Source organism: Narcine bancroftii, chromosome 2 (assembly GCF_036971445.1).
Source record: "Narcine bancroftii isolate sNarBan1 chromosome 2, sNarBan1.hap1, whole genome shotgun sequence".
NCBI lineage: Eukaryota > Metazoa > Chordata > Chondrichthyes > Torpediniformes > Narcinidae > Narcine > Narcine bancroftii.
Genome location: NC_091470.1, coordinates 365,302,309 through 365,322,992, shown reverse-complemented (window position 1 = coordinate 365,322,992; position 20,684 = coordinate 365,302,309). Strand labels below are relative to the sequence as shown.

The window sequence follows — 20,684 nt, the reverse complement described above, 5'->3', positions numbered from 1 at the left end:
TCCTTTCTTTGCTAAAGATCTCAATTTAAAATGAGAAATTTGACTTTCTTTCCTAATCATGTTTCATTGTACCCAAGATTTTTCTGCACAGTTTTGTATCTTGTTTTTTTAATAAGCTCATGGCACCTGGTTTGAATTTAATCTGCTGTTGAGTATTGTGCTTGGATCATTGTCCTTTTCTTGCACTCCATAGTAATTTCAAATCTTCCCTTTTTCCTTAATCTTCTGTTTTATTTCTCATGCTGTGGTTTGGGGTTTTATTTTTCAGTTTGTTAGTGCACAGGACAGCAAAAGACTACAGACAGTTGTGAACTCAGCTAGTGTCCTTATGGCCATTAGTCTTCACTCTATTAGAGATAGTGTCTCAAGAAAACAGCCTGTATCGTCAAGGACCCTCACTTCCCAGGCCATTCCCTCTTCTCACTGCTACCATTAGGAAGGGCATACCGTAGCCTGAAGACAATCACTCAATGGCACAAAAACAGCTTTTTCCCCTCTACCATCAGATTTCTGAATGGACAGTGAACCACAATCACCATCTCACTTTCTCTTCTTTTGCTGTAATTTGTATTCTAAATGTAATTTATAGCAATTTTGCACCTGTAATGTTGCAGCAAAACAACGAATTTTGCGACATGTTCATGACAATAAATTCTGATTCTGAATTTGATTCTTAATCCCCATGACTATTCTTTCCTGTGTTTTCTGCAGTGTTAATCTTTCCCACTAATCGTAGCAAACTTGATGGACAAGCTAGTTTCTTCCTGCACATCAATTTAGCATCTTCATGTATTCAGCTGGCATTTTCCCAAACTTTAGAACGAAAGAATGCATGGAACTGACATGCACACACAGCTCTAAAATTAAATGAGGATTATCATTTTGAACATTTGGTTGTGCGCCTTGCTCCCAGGGCAAACAAAGGAAAATGTGGATCTTGTGTATGTGACAATAAAGGTCATTCATCATTTGTTCTTGAGAAAGTTTTCAGTGTTGCATACAAAGTGGCTGATGAGACCGATCTGGGCTTCACAGTTCCTTTCACACAGGTGGCAGGGCTGTCGGGCTGTCTTGTGTTTCGAGATTTTGTTTTCACCATTCTGTTTCAACTTTAATTTTTACTTTAGTCATTATGAAGTTGACTGTATGCTCAATCTCAGACGTAAAGTGCAATATAACTAAACAATGGCTACTTCTGTTCATAACTCTTGAGATTATGCTGCATTTTATGACCACCTTGGATGCAATGCAATTTAAAATATTTCACCTTCCTTGGCAGCTACTTACTGAATATTATATAAGCAGCTTCTTCTGAAGTGGACTTAGATTCCTCATTTCCCATTCAACTGAATTACTTTGAAATTAATTGCATCTTATGTGATCTTCTGTCCTGTGTTATCTTTTCCTACTAATTTAGTAAAGATGCATCTGCAAGTTTCACACTGAAAATGTAATTCAGTCAAATTATATTGGACCAGCAATATGCTCAGTTCTGTCATAAAAAAAATGCAAGTTAGAACTTGCTGTTATTTTGGAAAAACTGAGCCCTCAGTTTTACATTTGCACAGGATATTGAGTAATAATCAAAATTAAATTTTTGGAAACATTCTGTGGGCTTCAAGCTTGCATTTTGGGACTCTATGTAAACCATTAAAGCCAGCTGCTTCTTGTAATATTCCTTCAGCGTTAGGCAGGTGCTGATTTTGAAATCTTGAAGAGCTGTTCTTTACGTCTGCATGCACTAAATGGTGAATCAAAACTACTTACCTGCACCAAATAGTATGTTTTGGTCAATGCCAGAGGGAAGTGTTTTAAGTATGATTTTTATTAAAGCAGCTTAATTGTTTTGATCAGTTACATTTCCAGTCTCTTTCTGCTAAGAGGAGGAAGAAGAATAGAGGGAGATCTGTCAGTCGTTCTACTTCTGTATTTACACTGGACTTTGTCCAAGTTTTGTTTTAATGAGATGCTTGATCTGCTAGTTGTATCGAGATTTATTTTTCCCGGGAGTATAGAGTTTGACCTAATTTTTATGGACCTAATTCTGGAGAATATACACATGTTTTGCAAAGAGCTACAGTATTATTCACTCTTCACTACTTATTGAATCTGCTAGCCAAAATTGAAACAATGCTAACTTAAATCAGTAATGATTTTTAAACAATCCAAGTCAACAAGTTTATATTGTAAAAATCAGAAAGTATCCTTCATTTGGTCAGTTTTCATCATAGACTTTTAAATTTGCAACCCTTTGCACTCATGCAATCATTTCCCCTCAACATTTTGACATTCCTTCTTGCTGTTAAAAAAATAAATAAGGTGGATTTGTGGCGGCTCACCAGGAGGCAGGCGATCCAGCCCCGTTTGTAAGCCACGTGGCGGGGCAGCCGGCCAAAATGGCGCCATCAGGGGTTTCCCTTCCGTCCAGCACGGGGCTCAGAAACCCGCGCTGGCGGACCACGTGACGCCCGGGTGACGTCAGCACCCTCCAGCGTGGTTCTCAGCCAGGTCCGGGCTGGGAGTATAAGTGCAGCCCAGCAGCCTGCAATAAACGAGTCTGCTCACTGAGCTCAACCTGTCTGGTTGTGTGTGTTATTGCAGGAGCCAGTGGAGCTGCCGCTACAGATTATTGATTTGCATCCATTAGCCAAGAAGGCTTTGTAATCGCCATCCTTGGGCAACAAGTGACAAAGATTATTCCACCAATTTATTTTTATTTTGCCCCCTCTTTTCTCCTTTGCTCATTGTTATGGCCACATAATAAATAATAAAAGTTTGGATTTTCTGACGTGTAGATGAGGAGGATCGAAGCAATAAACTGGCTGATGCAAGCATTTGCAGTTTGCCAGTCATACAGTAAATATGATACTTGACATGTCTCTCAATGCTTCAAATGCTTTGAGACAAGAAATATTTGGTGTTCTATCTAATATAAATCAAGTTATATGATCCAAAACAAATGGTCGGATACTGCAAATGATCGTAGCATATCATTATGTGTGTTTGAATATACAATCCCAATTGGAGTGTGTGTGTATAAATATTTAGTATGAAGGGGGATTTATTTGTGAAGAGTGTTTAATTTATAGAATTAGGGACATGAACTGAGAAATTTTTTTAGTGTTGGAGCAGATGAAAATGGACTTAATCGGAAATGAAAAGTGATTATTTCATGCGAAATCAGAAACGTGACTAGACTTCTATTGTCATGAGTTATATTTGCATGTCTGATGCAATTTCCTCAGTTCTGCTTACATGGTCTCAATTGTTGCTATATTTCACCTTCCCTCCTAGTCTTCATGAAGGATCTCAATCTGAAACGTCAACTCTCCATTTTCCTTCACAGATGTTGCCTGATTCTTCAGCAACATTTTTTTTTGTAGCCTGCTGTCATTGCTTTTCCTCCCAATATTGCTGTGACTCTTTCGCCAGAAAGGTTGAGCAGCCGTTTCTCATGGTTTGGTAAGGATCTCCACGTCATACTCCCACAGATCTCTTAATTTTTCATTGCTATTTTTTCGTCTCCTTGAATTAAAATCTGCGTAATTAAGCCCTGCCAAAACATTTACTTTGGTTTCCAATGGCTTGTGAATTGTTAGTCACAACCCCTATCTTCCAGATACAATTTTGTCTTTCTCCCTTTTTAAGCAGTTGAGGATTTCTCCTTCTTTCAATATAGTTTCAGCTCTCTCCAATGGTTGGAGCTCATGTCACCATGAGGGAACAGATAAATGCAGCCTCTTTGGTTTACACATGCACTATTTCCCCTGTGCTAAAGCCCTTCTTCCTGCACTATTTCTTCAGTTAATTTGCACGCACCTACAACTGCAGATCAAGGAATTTTGAATAAACGTACAGAAGTTGGAGAGAATCTAGGGTTAGACGGCAACCAGGAGTAAAAATGGTCATTTAAAATTTTGGGTCTCCTTTACAGAGACTAAAGTAGAAAGGGAAATATCAAGTATAAATAGAGAGGGAAGGGCTGAGGAGGCCTAAGTCGTAATTGGGTATTGGACAGAAGAAGGTGGGAGTGGTGGAGAAATCACTGGGAAAGGCTAGTAGGGAAGCAGATTTGAGAGAAAAGTGAGAACGAATGTAAGTGAAGAAGAGATGGAGACAGTGAAACAGGATAGAGGTTGGGGGTCACATAACATTTAAAAAAAAATCAATGTTCATACTGATGGGTTTAAGGCTTTCCAAGATGAATATGCTCTCTCTTGGCCTTAAGGTGACAATGATGAGGCCAAGGGCACATGTCTGTGGGAATAGTGAGGGTAAATAAAAAGGCTGGCAATCGGAAATTCTTGCCTTGACTTCCAAAGACAGTGCAGATGCTCAGCCATGTGGCATCTGTTTGATCTCACTGTTGTAGAGGAGGACCAAAGCAGGTGCAACGAATGCAATAGATTGGGGTGAGGTGCATGCAAAACTGTGCTTCACCTGGAAGGTCTGCTCATGGTCTTGGATGAAGGTGATGGGCTAGATGAAGGGGCACCTTTTGCAAAAAGTGCAAAAAACTTGACTCTGTCTGCAGTGTCTTGAGGAACCCACATTCGTCAGTGTTGAGAGTTGAATACTGTTAGAGAATATGATGTACTCAGATGGGAGAGGGAAATTCTGCACCATTTCCTTTACCTCCTGCACTGTTTGGAGGCCACTGTGTCAAGACCCTTAAAGCAATGATGTATGGAGGGATCTTGGAGTGCAAGTGCATAACTCCCTGAAAGTAATCGCATAAGTGGACAGGATAGTAACGAAGGCATACAATGTACTTGCTTTCCTTGGTTGGGGATTTGCATCCCTTCCCCATGCAATGTACGTGCATTGGGGATTCACAACTTGGTTGGGGATTTGAATATAAAAGTCGGGAAGTCATGTCACAGGCAAATTAAACTTTGATATAAGGCCACATTTTGAGTATTATGTTCTGGTTGCAACACTATGGGAAAAGTTTTGGTGAGGGTGCTCACTAATTTGTGGCCAGGATTGGAGGGTATTAACCATAAATAAAGTTTGGACAAACATTAAGTTTTACTATTTGGTGCAAAGTCAGTTGAGAAGTGACCTGATAGAAGTATATAAAATTACGAGAGGCATAGCCTGAGTCTTTCTCCCAGGAAATTATTATGGGGAACAAGGAAGTGGCAGACGAGTTGAACAAGTACCTTGGATCTTGACTTCACTCGGGAAGACACAAACAAACTCCCAGATGTAATAGTGGATACAGGACTGAGGGTAATAAGGGAACTGAAGGAAATTCACACTAGGTAGAAAATGGTGTTGGGTGGATTGATGGGACTGAAGGCTGATAAATCCCCAGGGCTTGATGGCCCATATCTCCGGGTACTTAAGGAGATGGCTCTAGAAATCATGGATGCATTGGTAATCATTTTCTAGTGTTCTATAGATTCGGAATCATTTCCTGCGGATTGAAGGATAACTAATGTTATCCCACTATTTAAGAAAGGAGGGAGAAAGAAAACAGGGAATTATAGACCAGTTAGCCTGACATCAGTGGTGGGGAAGATGCTGGACTCAAATATAAAAGATGAAATAGTGGCACATTTGGATAGCAGCAACAGTCAGTATAAATTCTTTTGAGGAGGTAACTCTGAAAGTGGACAAGGGAAAGGTAGTGGATGTAATATTCCTGGACTTTCAGAAAGTCTTTGATAAGGTCCCACCTAGGAGATTAGTGGGCAAAATTAGAGCACGTGGTATTGGGGGTAGGATACTGACAGGGATAGAAAATTGGTTGGCAGACAGGAAGCAGAGAGTAGGGATTAACAGGTCCCTTTCAGAATGGCAGTGTTCTGACTCTGTGTTACTTGGGAGTCTTCTTAAATAACTTAGTGATGCAAGATTCCAAGAACAAAAGAGACTTGACTTACAGATGTCTTCCACCATCTCAGGAAACTGTTCACACATTCCATGTATACATATACATAGGCCCCATAGCCTGCAGCTGACGTGGACTTTTTACCCCCTCCATAAATCTTCGTCCGCGAAGCCAAGCCAAAGAAAGTGGTGCACTACAGTTACTACGGTGAGAATGGTGTATTCTTACACAGTTACAAAATAGTTCACATTATCCTGACTATACAACAGGCAGGCATGACTAGTGGGGGACTATCTACAATATACATTAATGATTTAGATGAAGGGATTAGAAGTAACATTTGCGAATTAGCAGATGACACAAAGCTGGGTGGCAATGTGAAATATGAGAATGCAGGATGACTTGGACAGATTGGATGAGTGGGCAGATGCATGGCAGATGCAGTTTATCCACTTTGGTGGCAAGAACAGGAAGGCAGATTACTATCTGAATGGTGTAAAGTTTGGAAATGGGGAAGCACAAGAAGATCTAGGTGTCCTTATTCATCACTCACTGAAAGTAAGCATGCAGGTACAGCAGGCAGTGAGGCAAGCTAATGGTAGGTTGGCCTTCGTAACAAAGGGAGTTAAGTATAGGAGCAAAGAGGCCTTTTGCAGTTGTAAAGGGCCCTGTTGAGACCACACTGGGAGTATGCAGGTTTGAGGAAGGACATTCTTGATCTTGAGGGAGTGCAGCTTAGGTTCATGAGGTTAATTCCCAGTATGGCAGGACTGTCATCTGTTGAAAGATTGGAGCGACTTGGCTTGTATACACTGGAGTTTAGAAGGATGAGAGGGGATCTGATTGAAACCTATAAGATTATTAAGGGATTGGACACGCTAGATGCAGGAATCATGTTCCTGATGTTGGGGGAGTCCAGAACCACAGGCCACAGTTTAAGAAATAAGGGGTAGACTATTTAGAATGGAACTGAGGAAAATTTTTTTCACCCAGAGAGTTGTGAACCTGAGAAATGCTCTGCTTCAGAAGGCAGTGGAGGCCAATACTCTGGATGCTGTCAAGAGTTATATAGAGCTTTTAAAGATAACGGAATCAAGGGATGTGGGGAGAAGGTAGGAACGGGGTACTGACTGTGGATGATCACCCGTGATCACAGAGAATGGCAGTGTTGGCTCGAAGGGCTGAATAGCCTACTCTGCACCTGTTGTCTATTGCCTTTTGAAATGTCAAAAACCAGAGAATCAGAAAGATATTTTTTTAAATACAGAGAGTGGTAGGTGTCCTGGACATGTCACCAGTGAAGATGGTAGAAGCAGATTCTACATGTTTAAGTGTCATTTTTTCAGACTGGTGATTCGGCAGGAAATAGAAGCACATGCAAGCAGGTGAGGGGAGTTAGATGGGAATCACGGTTGGCAGAGACATGGTGAGTCGAAGGACCTTTTCCTGTGTTGTACTGTTCTCTGTTCTAAATACAGTAAGAATCTACAGGGCAGCATTGTAAATATATACACAAAAACAACACTGTGAGGCTCTAAAACTAATAACAGTGTTTTGATGTGATGGATGTAAATGATATTTCTGCACTGTGTGTTAATGAACAGACGTTAGTTCCAGAAAATCCCCAGTGTGGAAATCAAAAATCTAGTAAGAATGTGGCAGTCTGTACCAAGTGGAGTAATTGAGGTGGATAGCACATGAGGAGAAACCAGATAAAAGTTTCTGAAGGAGAAACGAAAAAGCAGATTGAATGGATGAGCTTAGTGAAGTGGATGGATGCTAATGTGGCACAAAACCACAACCGCAGTCTTGTTGGATTAAAAAGCCTAATTCTTGTTCTCTAAAATTTCATGTAATTCAATGTGTATTTGAAGCGCTTTGTTTTTTGTTTGCAATAGGTTGAAACGACCATTTGTTACAACATCAGAATGCATATTTGAGTTGCCCAGTCTGACTATACAAGCGACAAGAGCCCAGACATTGATGCTGCAAGCCATTTTACAAAGTTGGACACATAATCAAGGAGGATCCGTATCATTACCAGTAGATGAAGCTTTAATGAAGGATATCTTCAGACCTTCAGGTATGTTAATTCAATGATGTTCTGAATAACCATTTCTATGCCATGATTTGTATCATAACTCTAAAGCTTAAAAGTTCTTCAGGAGTGGTTTTCATGCTAACTAGTACTGACGATTTGAAAAATTCTAATAGTTACTAAGTTGAATAGTGTTAAAATGGCCCATTATCACCATATTGAACTTTATGGATGCCTGTGCTAATCCCATTTCAAATATAGAACAATATAGTACAGAGCAGGCCTTTCAGCCCGCAATGTTGAGCCTGTAGCGGCTGCTACACGTGAAAACACCACTGGACTCGGTGTTGTTTCCAGTAGAACTGTTTGTTTGAATTTCGCACGCACTCCTTTAAGGCCAACAGAGTGCTTCCCCGCTCAGCGATGACATCATCACGTCGCCCAGGGCGCGAGCTGTGGCCTAAGCCATGAGGCAATGAGCAAGCCCTGACGGCACCATCTTCCGCAGCTGCCCCGCCAACGTGGCAGTACAAATGGGGCTGGTTTGCTCACAGAGATGTGCACTGCCACACAACCCCCCCCCTCCCCCCACCCCCGAACCAGCTTACGTGTCCCGCTGCTTGGGTGGCCGGCCCTCCGTTTAGGTTGTGCCGTCTGCACGGGCTGGTTTAAGTTCACGTGTGCCGGCTATAGCCGGTCAACTGTGAAAAATTCCTCCCTGTCCCCAATGTCCAGAGTAAAGGTTTTTCCCGATCACTGGAGGTCTTTATACGGGCCCTCATACGGGCGCTGCAGGGGGGGCTGGGTGCAGGCCACGCCAGACGAGCCGAACCCTGCTTAGTTCAGCTCTTTGGGGACTTTCGCTGGGTGCTTGCCATGGTAGGTAGGCAGTGGGGGTGTTAACGAGGTGAGCTTGCTGCAGAGGCCCTCGAGTAGTGTTGGGGTCTCACCTCCAGGCTCGGCGTCTGCTCCGAGAAACTCCCCTGGTAGTGACAGCAGTGCACCGTAGATGAGTTCCACGGACGAAACTTGGAGGTCTTCTTTCGGATCCGTTCGAATGCTGAGCAGGATCGGGCCTCATGCTCTCGTGCAGGTCTCAAGGGCGGTCGGGGGAAGCACGCTCAACTCTGCTCCAGTGTCCACCAGGAAATGCCATCTGTTGGTCTTGTCCACCATGTGTAAGAGGCTGTACGTGTGGCCAGCCGACGCAGCCATCAATGGCGTCTGGCCTGGTAATTTCCCTGGTACGAGCAGGGTTGGCGGCATTTGTGGGCTTGTGCTCCCCAGCATTGGTGAAAGAAGCACCAGGTAGACTGGTGCTCCTCTGTCTTCTGTCTAGGGGCAGGCTGTGGTCGACTGGGCGCAGGGCGGGTGACCTGGTTCACGGTGGCCTCGTTCTCTTGCTTCATCCGCCACAACACGTCGGTGTGGGCTGCGACCTTCCTGGGGTTTGAGAAGTCTTTGTCTGCTAGCAAGAGCTGGATGTCCTCTGGCGTTTGTTCGAGGAAGGCGTGCTCAAACATCAGGCAGGGTTTGTGACCTTCTGCCAGTGTGAGCATCTCATCCATCAAGGCTGACAAGGCTCTGTCCCCCAGGCCATCGAGGTGCATCAGCTTGGCCATGCGCTGCCAATGGGAGAGCCCAAAGGTGCTGAGGCGGAGGGTTTTGAGGATGATGTACTTGCCCTCGTCAGGAGGATCATAGATCAGGATGTCCACTCTGGCTGCCGTTTCTTCGTCAAGGACACACACCATGTGGTAGTACATAGTGGAGTCTGAGGTGATCTGCCGGAGTCGAAACTGCACCTCACGCCTGCCTGAATAATGAGCGGGACCGATGGGCCCAAAAGGGTGGGGGGGGGAGGGAGATTCACAGAGACAGCGCTGATCACTGATGGATCCATGTTTTGAGAACAAATATCGTCTGGGCTCCGCGGGGTCACCAATGTAGTGGCTGGTACACACAGAAATCACCATTGGACTGTTTATTTGAATTTCGCGCGCGCCTCTTTAAGGCCAACTTGAGTTCCACGCCGCGCAGCAGTGATGTCATTACATGGCCTCGGGCATGAGCTATGGCCTAAGCCACGAGGCAATGAGCAAGCCCTGAAGGTGCCATCATGGCGGTACAAATGAAGCCGGTTTGCGCACAGAGATGTGCACTGCCACAAGCCGACCAATATAATCCTACTCCACAACAATCTAACTCTTCCTAACTACACACCCATCACCTATTTTTCTTGCACCCATGTGCCTTAGAGTCTTTTATATGTTCCTATTGTGCCATGTGCCACCACCACCCTGGCAATCACTCACCTTAAAGAGATGCCCTCTAATACATGTTATGGTTGCCCGGGGGAAAAGCTGCTGGCTGTGCATTTGCTCACATTGTTTATAATCCTTCTCTGCTTTCGACTGTCCATCTGGTCTTTTCAAAATCTGTCTTGATAAAAGGTTTCAATGCATATTGTTGACAATTCAATTTTCTCCAACACAGTGAGTTCCTCCAGCAGATTGCTTTTTACTCCAGATTCCAGCATGTGTAGTCTTTTGCGTCTCCTGAAGTGCCCATTTCGCTGCCTCATAAACATCATGATTATGTTTGGCTTCATCTTTTCCTCGCTTAGTAAGCTCCAGATGTCAACTGCTTTTCTGCATGAATAAAATGCTTTCCCCTTTATAATATTCCTTCTTCTCTAGTTTACCTCCTATGCCATTTTTTGATACCTCTATCATAGTAAAAAAAGGGATTTTGCCTATCTAATGTACCTGTGCCTCTTCTACCTCTATCGATCAGCACAAAGCCTCCTTGTTCCAGTGAAACAAACAGCCTATCCAATCTCTCTCTATAACTTTCGTCATAAAGACTCAGGCCTGAAGTGTCAACCAACTATTGCTTTCCATGGATGTTTGGTGACTTGATGTGTTCCTCCAGTGCTTTGGTGTATTGTTCTGCAGTTTCTGCAGACTTCTTGTTCACCTCTCTCCAAAACTAATTTCTGCTGCTACAGGCAAGATCATGGATTAAAATGCACCGCTTTACCTCATGTTCAAAAAAAATCTGACCTTGTGAGCCTTTTTGTCTGTCTCTGAGATAACTTGCTATTCCTGCTATCAGTGTTCATTTTAGGCAACGTGCTTCAACTTTCCTTTAAGTATGTTATGTGGCACCATATCAAAAGTCTTCAACAAAACATCAACTGCATTAATTCTCTTAAATCTATCCATTTTCTGCACACCAAAAAAAACACTGAATATGGCTAAATGCAATTGATCTTTAATAAATTTGTTGTGGCTTGTTTTAATCAATCAATTTTCATCCACATGGCTATTAATTCTCTTCTGAATCAATGTTTAGAATAGTTTTCCCAATCTTTGGCTTGGCTTCGCGGACGAAGATTAATGGAGGGGTAATGTCCACGCCAGCTGCAGGCTCGTTTGTGGCTGACAAGTCCGATGCGGGACAGGCAGACACGGTTGCAGCGGTTGCAAGGGAAAATTGGTTGGTTGGGGTTGGGTGTTGGTTTTTTCCTCCTTTGTTTTTTGTCAGTGAGGTGGGCTCTACGGTCTTCTTCAATGGAGGTTGCTGCCCGCCGAACTGTGAGGCGCCAAGATGCACGTTTTGAGGCGATATCAACCCACTGGCAGTGGTCAATGTGACAGGAACCAAGAGATTTCTTTAGGCAGTCCTTGTACCTCTTCTTTGGTGCACCTCTGTCTCGGTGGCCAGTGGAGAGCTCGCCATATGACACGATCTTGGGAAGGCGATGGTCCTCCATTCTGGAGACATGACCTACCCAGCGCAGTTGGATCTTCAGCAGCGTGGATTCGATGCTGTCGGCCTCTGCCATCTTGAGTACTTCGATGTTAGTGATGAAGTCGCTCCAATGAATGTTGAGGATGGAGCGGAGACAACGCTGGTGGAAGCGTTCTAGGAGCCGTAAGTGATGCCGGTAGAGGACCCATGATTCAGAGCCGAACAGGAGTGTGGGTATCACAACGGCTCTGTATACACTAATCTTTGTGAGGTTTTTCAGTTGGTTGTTTTTCCAGACTCTTTTGTGTAGTCTTCCAAAGGCGCTATTTGCCTTGGCGAGTCTGTTGTCTATCTCTTTGTCGATCCTTGAATCGGATGAAATGGTGCAGCTGAGATAGGTAAACTGGTTGACTGTTTTGAGTTTTGTGTGCCCGATGGAGATGTGGGGGGGCTGGTAGTCATGGTGGGGAGCTGCTCCAGCTCCCTCAACAGCCCTTAAGGCTAGAGCTGGATGAGGTCCTCACCCGGGAAGAGTCATATAAGGCAATTGAACAACTGAAAAGTGGCAAAGCAGCAGGTATGGATGGAATCCCCCCAGAGGTCTGGAAGGCTGGCGGCAAAACTCTGCATGCCAAACTGCATGAGTTTTTCAAGCTCTGCTGGGACCAAGGAAAGCTGCCTCAGGACCTTCGTGATGCCATCATCATCACCCTGTAAAAAAACAAAGGCGAGAAATCAGACTGCTCAAACTACAGGGAAACACGCTGTTCTCCATTGCAGGCAAAATCTTCGCTAGGATTCTCCTAAATAGAATAATACCTAGTGTCGGCGAGAATATTCTCCCAGAATCACAGTGCGGCTTTCGCGCAAACAGAGGAACTACTAACATGGTCTTTGCCCTCAGACAGCTCCAAGAAAAGTGCAGAGAACAAAACAAAGGACTCTACATCACCTTTGTTGACCTCACCAAAGCCTTCGACACCGTGAGCAGGAAAGGGCTTTGGCAAATACTAGAGCGCCTCGGATGCCCCCCAAAGTTCCTCCACATGGTTATCCAACTGCACGAAAACCAACAAGGTCGGGTCAGATACAGCAATGAGCTCTCTGAACCCTTCTCCATTAACAATGGCGTGAAGCAAGGCTGTGTTCTCGCACCAACCCTCTTTTCAATCTTCTTCAGCATGATGCTGAACCAAGCCATGAAAGACCCCAACAATGAAGACGCTGTTTACATCCGGTACCGCACGGATGGCAGTCTCTTCAATCTGAGGCGCCTGCAAGCTCACACCAAGACACAAGAGAAACTTGTCCGTGAACTACTCTTTGTAGACGATGCCGCTTTAGTTGCCCATTCAGAGCCAGCTCTTCAGCGCTTGACGTCCTGTTTTGTGGAAGCTGCCAAAATGTTTGGGTTAAACTCTCTGTTCAATAGTTGTTGGGCTTTATCCTCACTCACTTTTTTTGAACAAGGCAGTAACATCTGCTGCTCTGCAGTCCTATTTCGTTTTGCATTTTTATCCTCTGAAACTCCACTAATGTCTCGGTGATTTGCCAACTTCTGGTTCAATTAGTAATTCTGATACTGAATGCCTTTCTCTTACTATTACTTCTTGATGTTGATGAATGCAAAATGTTCATTTCGTACCTTAAATGGTCCCGTCAGCATCCATGAACAAGCACCCTTTCTTGGCCTTAATGAATCCTACTCCACTTTACTCCTGATAATCCCTGCATTTTTATTTTGCTACCCTCTCTGACTCTCTTAATTTTCACTTCTTGTTCTTCTGCAATCTGGTTCGTGCTGTTATTTGCAACTTGAAATGTCAAAAGTTGCAATTCTTTGATTCATTGTCCTTTTTAACTGTTGATGCCATTAATATAATCAGAGAAAATTTATTTGTTCATCTTTATGGAATGTGCCTCAATCATACCTGACTTATCTCTTACTTCAAGGCAGCAGATAAATCTGCTGTTATTTTTCCTCTCAACTACATGGGGCAGATTCACTGAGGCAACCACTGGCTCCTTTTGTCACGTGTACGAAGGGTGTGCCTGGTGCATTGACTGCAATGCGAATTCCATTATCAATATCTGCCTCTGCTAAGCTATGCTTTGGGAGATAATGAGAAGTGGTCCATGTGCATGAGTTTTATTTACCAAAGGATAAAGTTATGCAGGCGGGTCAGGTTGGTAGAGGACCTTTGTGTCTATTTGGTGTAAGGTCAATATTATGGCATATTTCAGTGAATGTATTGAAGATGAGCTAGCCTTTAAATGTAAATGACTTTTGTGTTCTGCTGTGCAGTAAGTGAACCGAGAGCAGCTTTGATTCTAGTGCAATAGAAATGTAGTTGAACAGTTTCCATTTTGACCTAGGATTGGCTGCACTGATAGTTTATTGGTCATAATGAAAGGTGAGATGTTCCCATAGAGTAAGGATGAATTTGTCTTCATTGGTGAAAGATGCACAGGAGCCCAACAACCCATTCAATACTTCAGGAGACTGTGAGTATCTGGCAGTATCGAAGAGGAGGTGCACCCCTTACAATCCTTTGATGGAGGTCCATATGGCACCCCTGCCAAACCAGAGGGAGTGAGCCATGACAGAAGTTCCTGACACTGTTGAGTCAACTGAAACCTTCCCTGGCCCTTTGCCCATTCAGACTGCATCAAACTTGAAACTTGCTTGAATGGATGGTAACTTTTCCTGAGGTTTTTCCTCAAGGCTTCAGGACAGGGGAAGAGGGAGAGTAAAAGAGGTTTCTTCGGCTAAGAGGTTAATCAGATGAAAAATGAGGATCACTCAAAATCCAACAGATGATTCTGATACATCAAAATTTTACTTCATCTAATACATATTAAGCCTGGTTTTATTTTGCTTCTTGAAAAAACACTCATGCTTTCAAAGATGACTAAATGTTCTGCAATGTAATGAGCCTTTTTCGGAAAATGCCAAAAAATCATTTTGTACTATTTAATTGGGGAGTATTGGCAGGTTTTGGCAGATGCTCAAATATCTTTTTATTATTTCATTTGCAGCAGTAGGATTTATTTCATTCAAAGCCACATGTCTGCAATTTGCTATGTATCGGGTTGAGAGGTGTCATGGGGTGAATTACAGGTGCAAATGCCTTCTGTTGATTTGGAAATAACTGTGAAATGGGTCAGCCATCAGTCATCCAGTTGGAGGGTCCCCAGGCAGAAGTTGAGCTGTTGATCCTCCAATTTGTGGTGGTCTCAGTCTGGCAGTGCATGAGACCATGGACAGACATGTCAGCAGTGGAATGGCATGGGGAATTGAAGTGGGTCCTGACCTGTGCATTGGCACCTCTAACCAGTCAGAAAGGCTCTCCCTGGTTGATTCCACTGTAGATTGTCCATTATGTTGGTGAATAGATGAGAGGAGTTGATGGGAATGTGGGGAGAATAAAATGGGTTGTGCAGGATTAATGAAATTGGGTGTTTGATGATTGAGAAGGACTTGGGGGGCTGTTTCAGTGTTGCATGAATTTGTGATTCTTTAATTCTATGACACTCATAAAGTCAGGCAACATCTTTGGAAAGAGAAAGTTTAGGTTGAAGGTGCTGTCAGAACTTGAAAAGAGAGAAAACAAATTAGTATTGCATTACAGAGAGGGTAAAGGAAGCACAGACCAGGCCTGTTGTAATGATAAGCAATTGAGGAAGCCATTCGGTTCATCGTTTAATGAGGAGAAAACAAACTGCTGAAGGATCTCTGAGGATCAGGCATCATCTGTGGAGGGAAAGAGAGTCAATGTTTAGGGTCCAGACCCTGCAGCAGGACACAAGGTTTAAGGAGAATAATTCAAGAGCAACAGAGAGAAAACAAGCAGGATCAGGTAAAGAGCTTTGAGATTCAGAACTTCAGGAAATGCCAAACAGACCTGTTAGTGAGAGTTAAATATTCCAGATATTCCTAGTTCTACAAAGTATCTGTGAGCTAAAACATGAACACTTTTTCATTTTCCTCAGATGCTGCCTGACTTGGAATATTTCCAATGTTTTCTGGGGTTTTTTATGGACAAAGCTCCCTTGAGTTTTGAAAAATGAAAAGTGATTGAAATATTAAAAACTTATGATGTTTTTAAAGATGTAAAATTGATGTTTTCCTTGCTTGAGGTGTCTAGAATCAATGGGCATGGTCTAAAAATGAGGGATTGTCAATTCAGAATAGAGATGAGAGGATATTTTTTCAGGCAATAACATTATGTTCAGATTTCTCCACCTGAGAGCTCTAATCAGGCAGTCATTGAGTCTATTCAAAACTGACATTTGTAAATTTTTGGATATTAATGAATTGAAAGACATTGGATTGGAATGAGAATGTGGCACCGTGGCGAAAGATCACCCATAATTTTATTTGATGGTAGAGTAAGTACAAAAAAGATGTCCCACGTATTGAAATGCACAAAAGTGCCAGGGAAACGCAAGAGGTTACGCAACACTTAAGAAGCAGCAACTAACCAATGTTTTGGATCTGAGCAAAAAAACCAGACAGGCCCCTGAATGAAAAGGTTGGGGGAGTCGGGGAGAAGGTAGAAGGAGGAGGAAGGGGCAGGGGGAGGAGCACGGGCTATAACAGATGGATACAAGTGGGAGGGTAAAACAGAAAAAAAAGCAGAAGCAATAAGGAAGCTCTCTGATAGGAGAGGGAAGAGAAGTGGTGGAGAGTTGAAGAAAAGGAGTCAGATGTCTCACACTATCTCCCCCCCGCCCCCCCAACACTTTTATTCACGCACCTGCCTGCTTTTTGCTCATAACTCAACGGACTCAGGCCCGAAATGATGGTTACCCTTTACTTCCTATAGATATTGACCTGACAAATTTCTCCAACGCATTTTGTATTGCATTGTGCCCCAGTGTCAGCAGACATTCCTGTTTTACTCCATGGCTAACTTAGTCTTGCTTCTGCTACTGATGTTCTCAGGGCCTGCTCTCATCTTTTCTTAATGTCAAGGCTGTAAGGGTAATTCATCAGTTCTTAAATATCTCAAACAAACATTTAAAATTAATTAAGGAATTTTTTTTTAAAAAGCGTGCCCTGGAGTTTCTGAGGGTTTGTGTTCCTTAAATAATCTGTTTTGTGTTTTTTCAGTAATTCAAACCCTTTCTTCACCTCCCATGAATCCCATGTTATAAGTGGAGATGCATTCCTGTGGAGATTTTTTTTCTCTCAACAGTAATGCCTCTGGGGGTGTGAGGTCAATGGGAAAAGGAGTTCTGATTTATTGTTGACAGAAGGGAAAAGAATGGGTGAATGAATGAAGAGTTTATTGTCATATACATAAGCTCAATGTACAGATGCAATGAAAGTCTTGCTGCAGCTTCCCGAGTACATAAAACATATCAGCAACAATTTAAATACAGTAAAATCACTGGTATCTGACACCTGTGAGGTTTGCGGATGCCGGATATGTGAATTTTCTGGTTGCCTGTGACTTACCCCTGACAATGCCTAACCCAGTGGTTCTCAACCTTTTTCTTTCCACTCACATACCACTTTAAGTAATCCCTGTGCCATCGCTCCCTTACGTATCTCCCCCTCAGTCGTCTCATTAGTAAGCAAAGATGAGCATGGACTGGTAAAGATACTTGCTGGGGTGAGTCATAACACACTTAAGCACATCAATAAAAAATATGAATTCTCTTCAGATTGTTTTCCCCAAATAGACATCTCTGGTACTCTTAATAACTTGAAACAAGCTCTGTATATTCAATATATAACTCCATCCTTCCATAAATAGCGGCTGTTTGCATGACTGGCAAAAGAGAAATGAATTTAATTTTTGGAATGATTTTAAATGATTATGTAAGTAAAAGTACACAAGAGATATCTTAGATTTTTAGTGGGTTCAGAGGGATATGGGCCAAGTAGAGGTTGGTAACTTAGTCAGCATGGACAAATTGGGCTAAAGTACAGTATGGAAACAGGTCCAATTCTATGACGCTCCCTGCATCCCTTACCATTCACCCTCATCACAGCCTCTTCCCACGACTATCTTTGGGTAAAAGGTACAGAAACCTGAAGACCAGCATCTCCAGGTTCAAGAATAGTTTTCCCCTCTTGAACTTCCCCTTGTTGCTCTAATTGTGGATTGCTCCCACACTGTCTACACTTGCGCAACATCACTTTGTTTTCTTGCACTAGAGTAACTGTGAATATTTATGATCTTTTGTATTTAAAATCTACTTTTAACTTCATGTACACCATTGTTTGTTATGAAGTACCTGCTTGTCTGCAGCCAGCAAGAATTTTAGTGCATGTGTATATTGTACAATGTAAATGACCAAAAAATGATCACCATTGAGGATTAATTTTTTAAAAATTCTTCCAATTATGAATGGCGATGAATAGTAGAGGAAGACTGCATGAATTTTTAAAATTTCTTCTGAAAATGAAATTCAAACAGTCGTTCCTTAAGCATCATCACTTGTTTTTCTCTGTCATCCTTCCAATTCAGTTTAAACTTGTAGACTATTTACTGTGTTGAGATTGGCCTTTCTCCAAAGGTTAATTTCAGAACAATGCCACTGGACAATACTTTATTTTCAAAAGGTTTGCTTCCTGAAATCGCATAATGATCAATTTAGTTCGACTGACCTAAATATATTGTGCCGCTGATTTTCGTTTGTACTCAGCCTCTGATGCTGCTCATGTCATTGTCCAACAATAGTTGGCCAGCATTAATGGATTTCAGTTGCCCCATTATAATGTGATAGTTAGGGTCCAAAAAAATCACCATGAGAAAAAGCAGGGTCACGCTCAATCAGGGTTTCAATAAACCATTGTAGTTACAGTTGAAATTAAAGCACAAATAGATTTTTACTGAACTGATCATCCCCACTGCTCGTGGCAGCCCCAGGTCCACGCTGCTTTTGGCAACCCCAGGCCCCCATGAGCCTCAAGCACCTGTACTCGCTCCCGGTGGCAGCCTGAAGCCCAACTCCAATGACTCATCGCGTTATATCCGAATTCATGTTAAATCGAGGTTCCACTCTACTGCTTTTCCATGGTCGCAATGTGGTGGTGAAACCTTTCATCATCTTTCTCACTGACTGCCGGGAAGACGTCCAAGTGCGTGCAAACGCAGAAAATTAACTTGTTTATTATCATGTTTCACTTCATGGATTTGAATGCTCGAAGCAGAATTAAAATATGACCGGAAATCATAAAAATGGGATATATCTTAAAAATGAGCCGTGAATTTTCATGATCCAGCAGCTCAAAATATAGCAAATATATACTCAAAAGTGTTTAGGAAGCAAAATCTTTGTTGTCCAGTATAATCAATCCAAATAACATCTTTTGGAATGAGTTATTGATAGGTAATCACCATCTGTTTTTTCTTTCACATGTTGCTGTAGAATTTACTGGGACAGGCACATCGTCTGCACTCACAGAGTTGTACAGCAGGACCTTCAGTCAAATTTGCCCCTGCTGACAAGTTGCCTCACTGAGCTTCGCTCCATTTCCCTGCATTTGTCTCATATCTCTTTAAACCTTCTTTATTTACATGCCTCTTTCTTTCTCTTTGGCTCAGCTTCGCGGACGAAGATTTATGGAGGGGGTAAAAGTCCACGTCAGCTGCAGGCTCGTTTGTGGCTGACAAGTCCGATGCGGGACAGGCAGACACGGTTGCAGTGGCTGCAGGGGAATGTCATCATTGCAACTGCCTCTGTAGCTTCTATTGGCAGCACTCATGCCCACCACCTTCTGTGTGAAATCATTGCCGCGAGATCCTTTTTAAATCTTTTCCCTCTCACTTAACCCTGTACTCTCTCATTTCCCACCCGAGTGAAAAGCTTATGATTGTTCATGATTTAATCAATGTCTTTTGGTTCATCGTTTCCAATGATCCAGGAATAAAATAAAGTCCGAGTCTATTTTTAATTCTTATCACCTGAACTTACCTGTTTTGGGTGCGAGTGTCCAATCTTGCTATTCTAGAGCAACCTGGAATCCATTGATGAGACCCTGAGCACTGATAGGATCTTGAATGATGAGAGAGAAGCCTTGACCTTGAAATCTCTGGCAAAACCTATTCCCAACTTTTGCTTGTGAACAGAGCTGTCAGTTTTAAAAATATTTTTGAAGGTCTCTGTGAGATACAGGGACATTCAAATTCTTCTTTGGCTTGGCTTCGCGGACGAAGATTTATGGAGGGGGTAAAAGTCCACGTCAGCTGCAGGCTCGTTTGTGGCTGACAAGTCCGATGTGGGACAGGCATACACGGTTGCAGCGGCTGCAGGGGAAAATTGGTGGGTTGGGGTTGGGTGTTGGGTTTTTCCTCCTTTGCCTTTTGTCAGTGAGGTGGGCTCTGCGGTCTTCTTCAAAGGAGATTGCTGCCCGCCAAACTGTGAGGCGCCAAGATGCACGGTTTGAGGCGATATCAGCCCACTGGCGGTGGTCAATGTGGCAGGCACCAAGAGATTTCTTTAGGCAGTCCTTGTACCTTTTCTTTGGTGCACCTCTGTCACGGTGGCCAGTGGAGAGCTCACCATATAACACGATCTTGGGAAGGCGATGGTCCTCCATTTTGGAGACGTGACCCACCCAGCGCAGCTGGATCTTCAGCAGCGTGGACTCGATGCTGTCGACCTCTGCCATCTCGAGTACTTCGACGTTAGGGATGAAGTCGCTCCAATGGATGTTGAGGATGGAGCGGAGACAACGCTGGTGGAAGCGTTCTAGGAGCCGTAGGTGATGCCGGTAGAGGACCCATGATTCATGAAGAAATGATAAACAACCAATTACAACATTAACTAAATTTCACAACGTAAAAAATACAACTTTTTTCCTTTGTATCCGACAGCTTTACAACCTGCATTGAGATTAATTTACAAAAGAAACGTTGTTGAATCCAGGCAATGAGTTGGGAAACTTTATCTCGGGAGAAAATTTCACACATGTTGAATCTCACATTGACCTCATAAATTGCATTTTGTGCAACTTGGATGATGGTAGGAATCTTAAAAGATAACAGAGATCCAGTGAATCCTCAGCCTTCATTCATTCATGACCCACGGCAA

General features: G+C 43.0%; 1 protein-coding gene across 15 annotated transcripts in view; it reads left to right on the top strand.

The window, feature by feature from the left end:
• Positions 1-20,684, top strand: part of LOC138755825 (intermembrane lipid transfer protein VPS13B-like) — a 1,263,706-nt gene that overhangs the window by 366,169 nt on the left and 876,853 nt on the right. For all 15 annotated transcript variants that reach the window (XR_011352575.1, XM_069922506.1, XM_069922508.1 and 12 more), the window contains one exon: positions 7,738-7,922. Coding sequence is in view for 14 of the 15 variants with exons in the window: in XM_069922506.1 (XP_069778607.1) it covers positions 7,738-7,922 (185 nt within the window). In the remaining variant the exon portion in view is untranslated. The remainder of the gene's footprint in view (positions 1-7,737; positions 7,923-20,684) is intronic.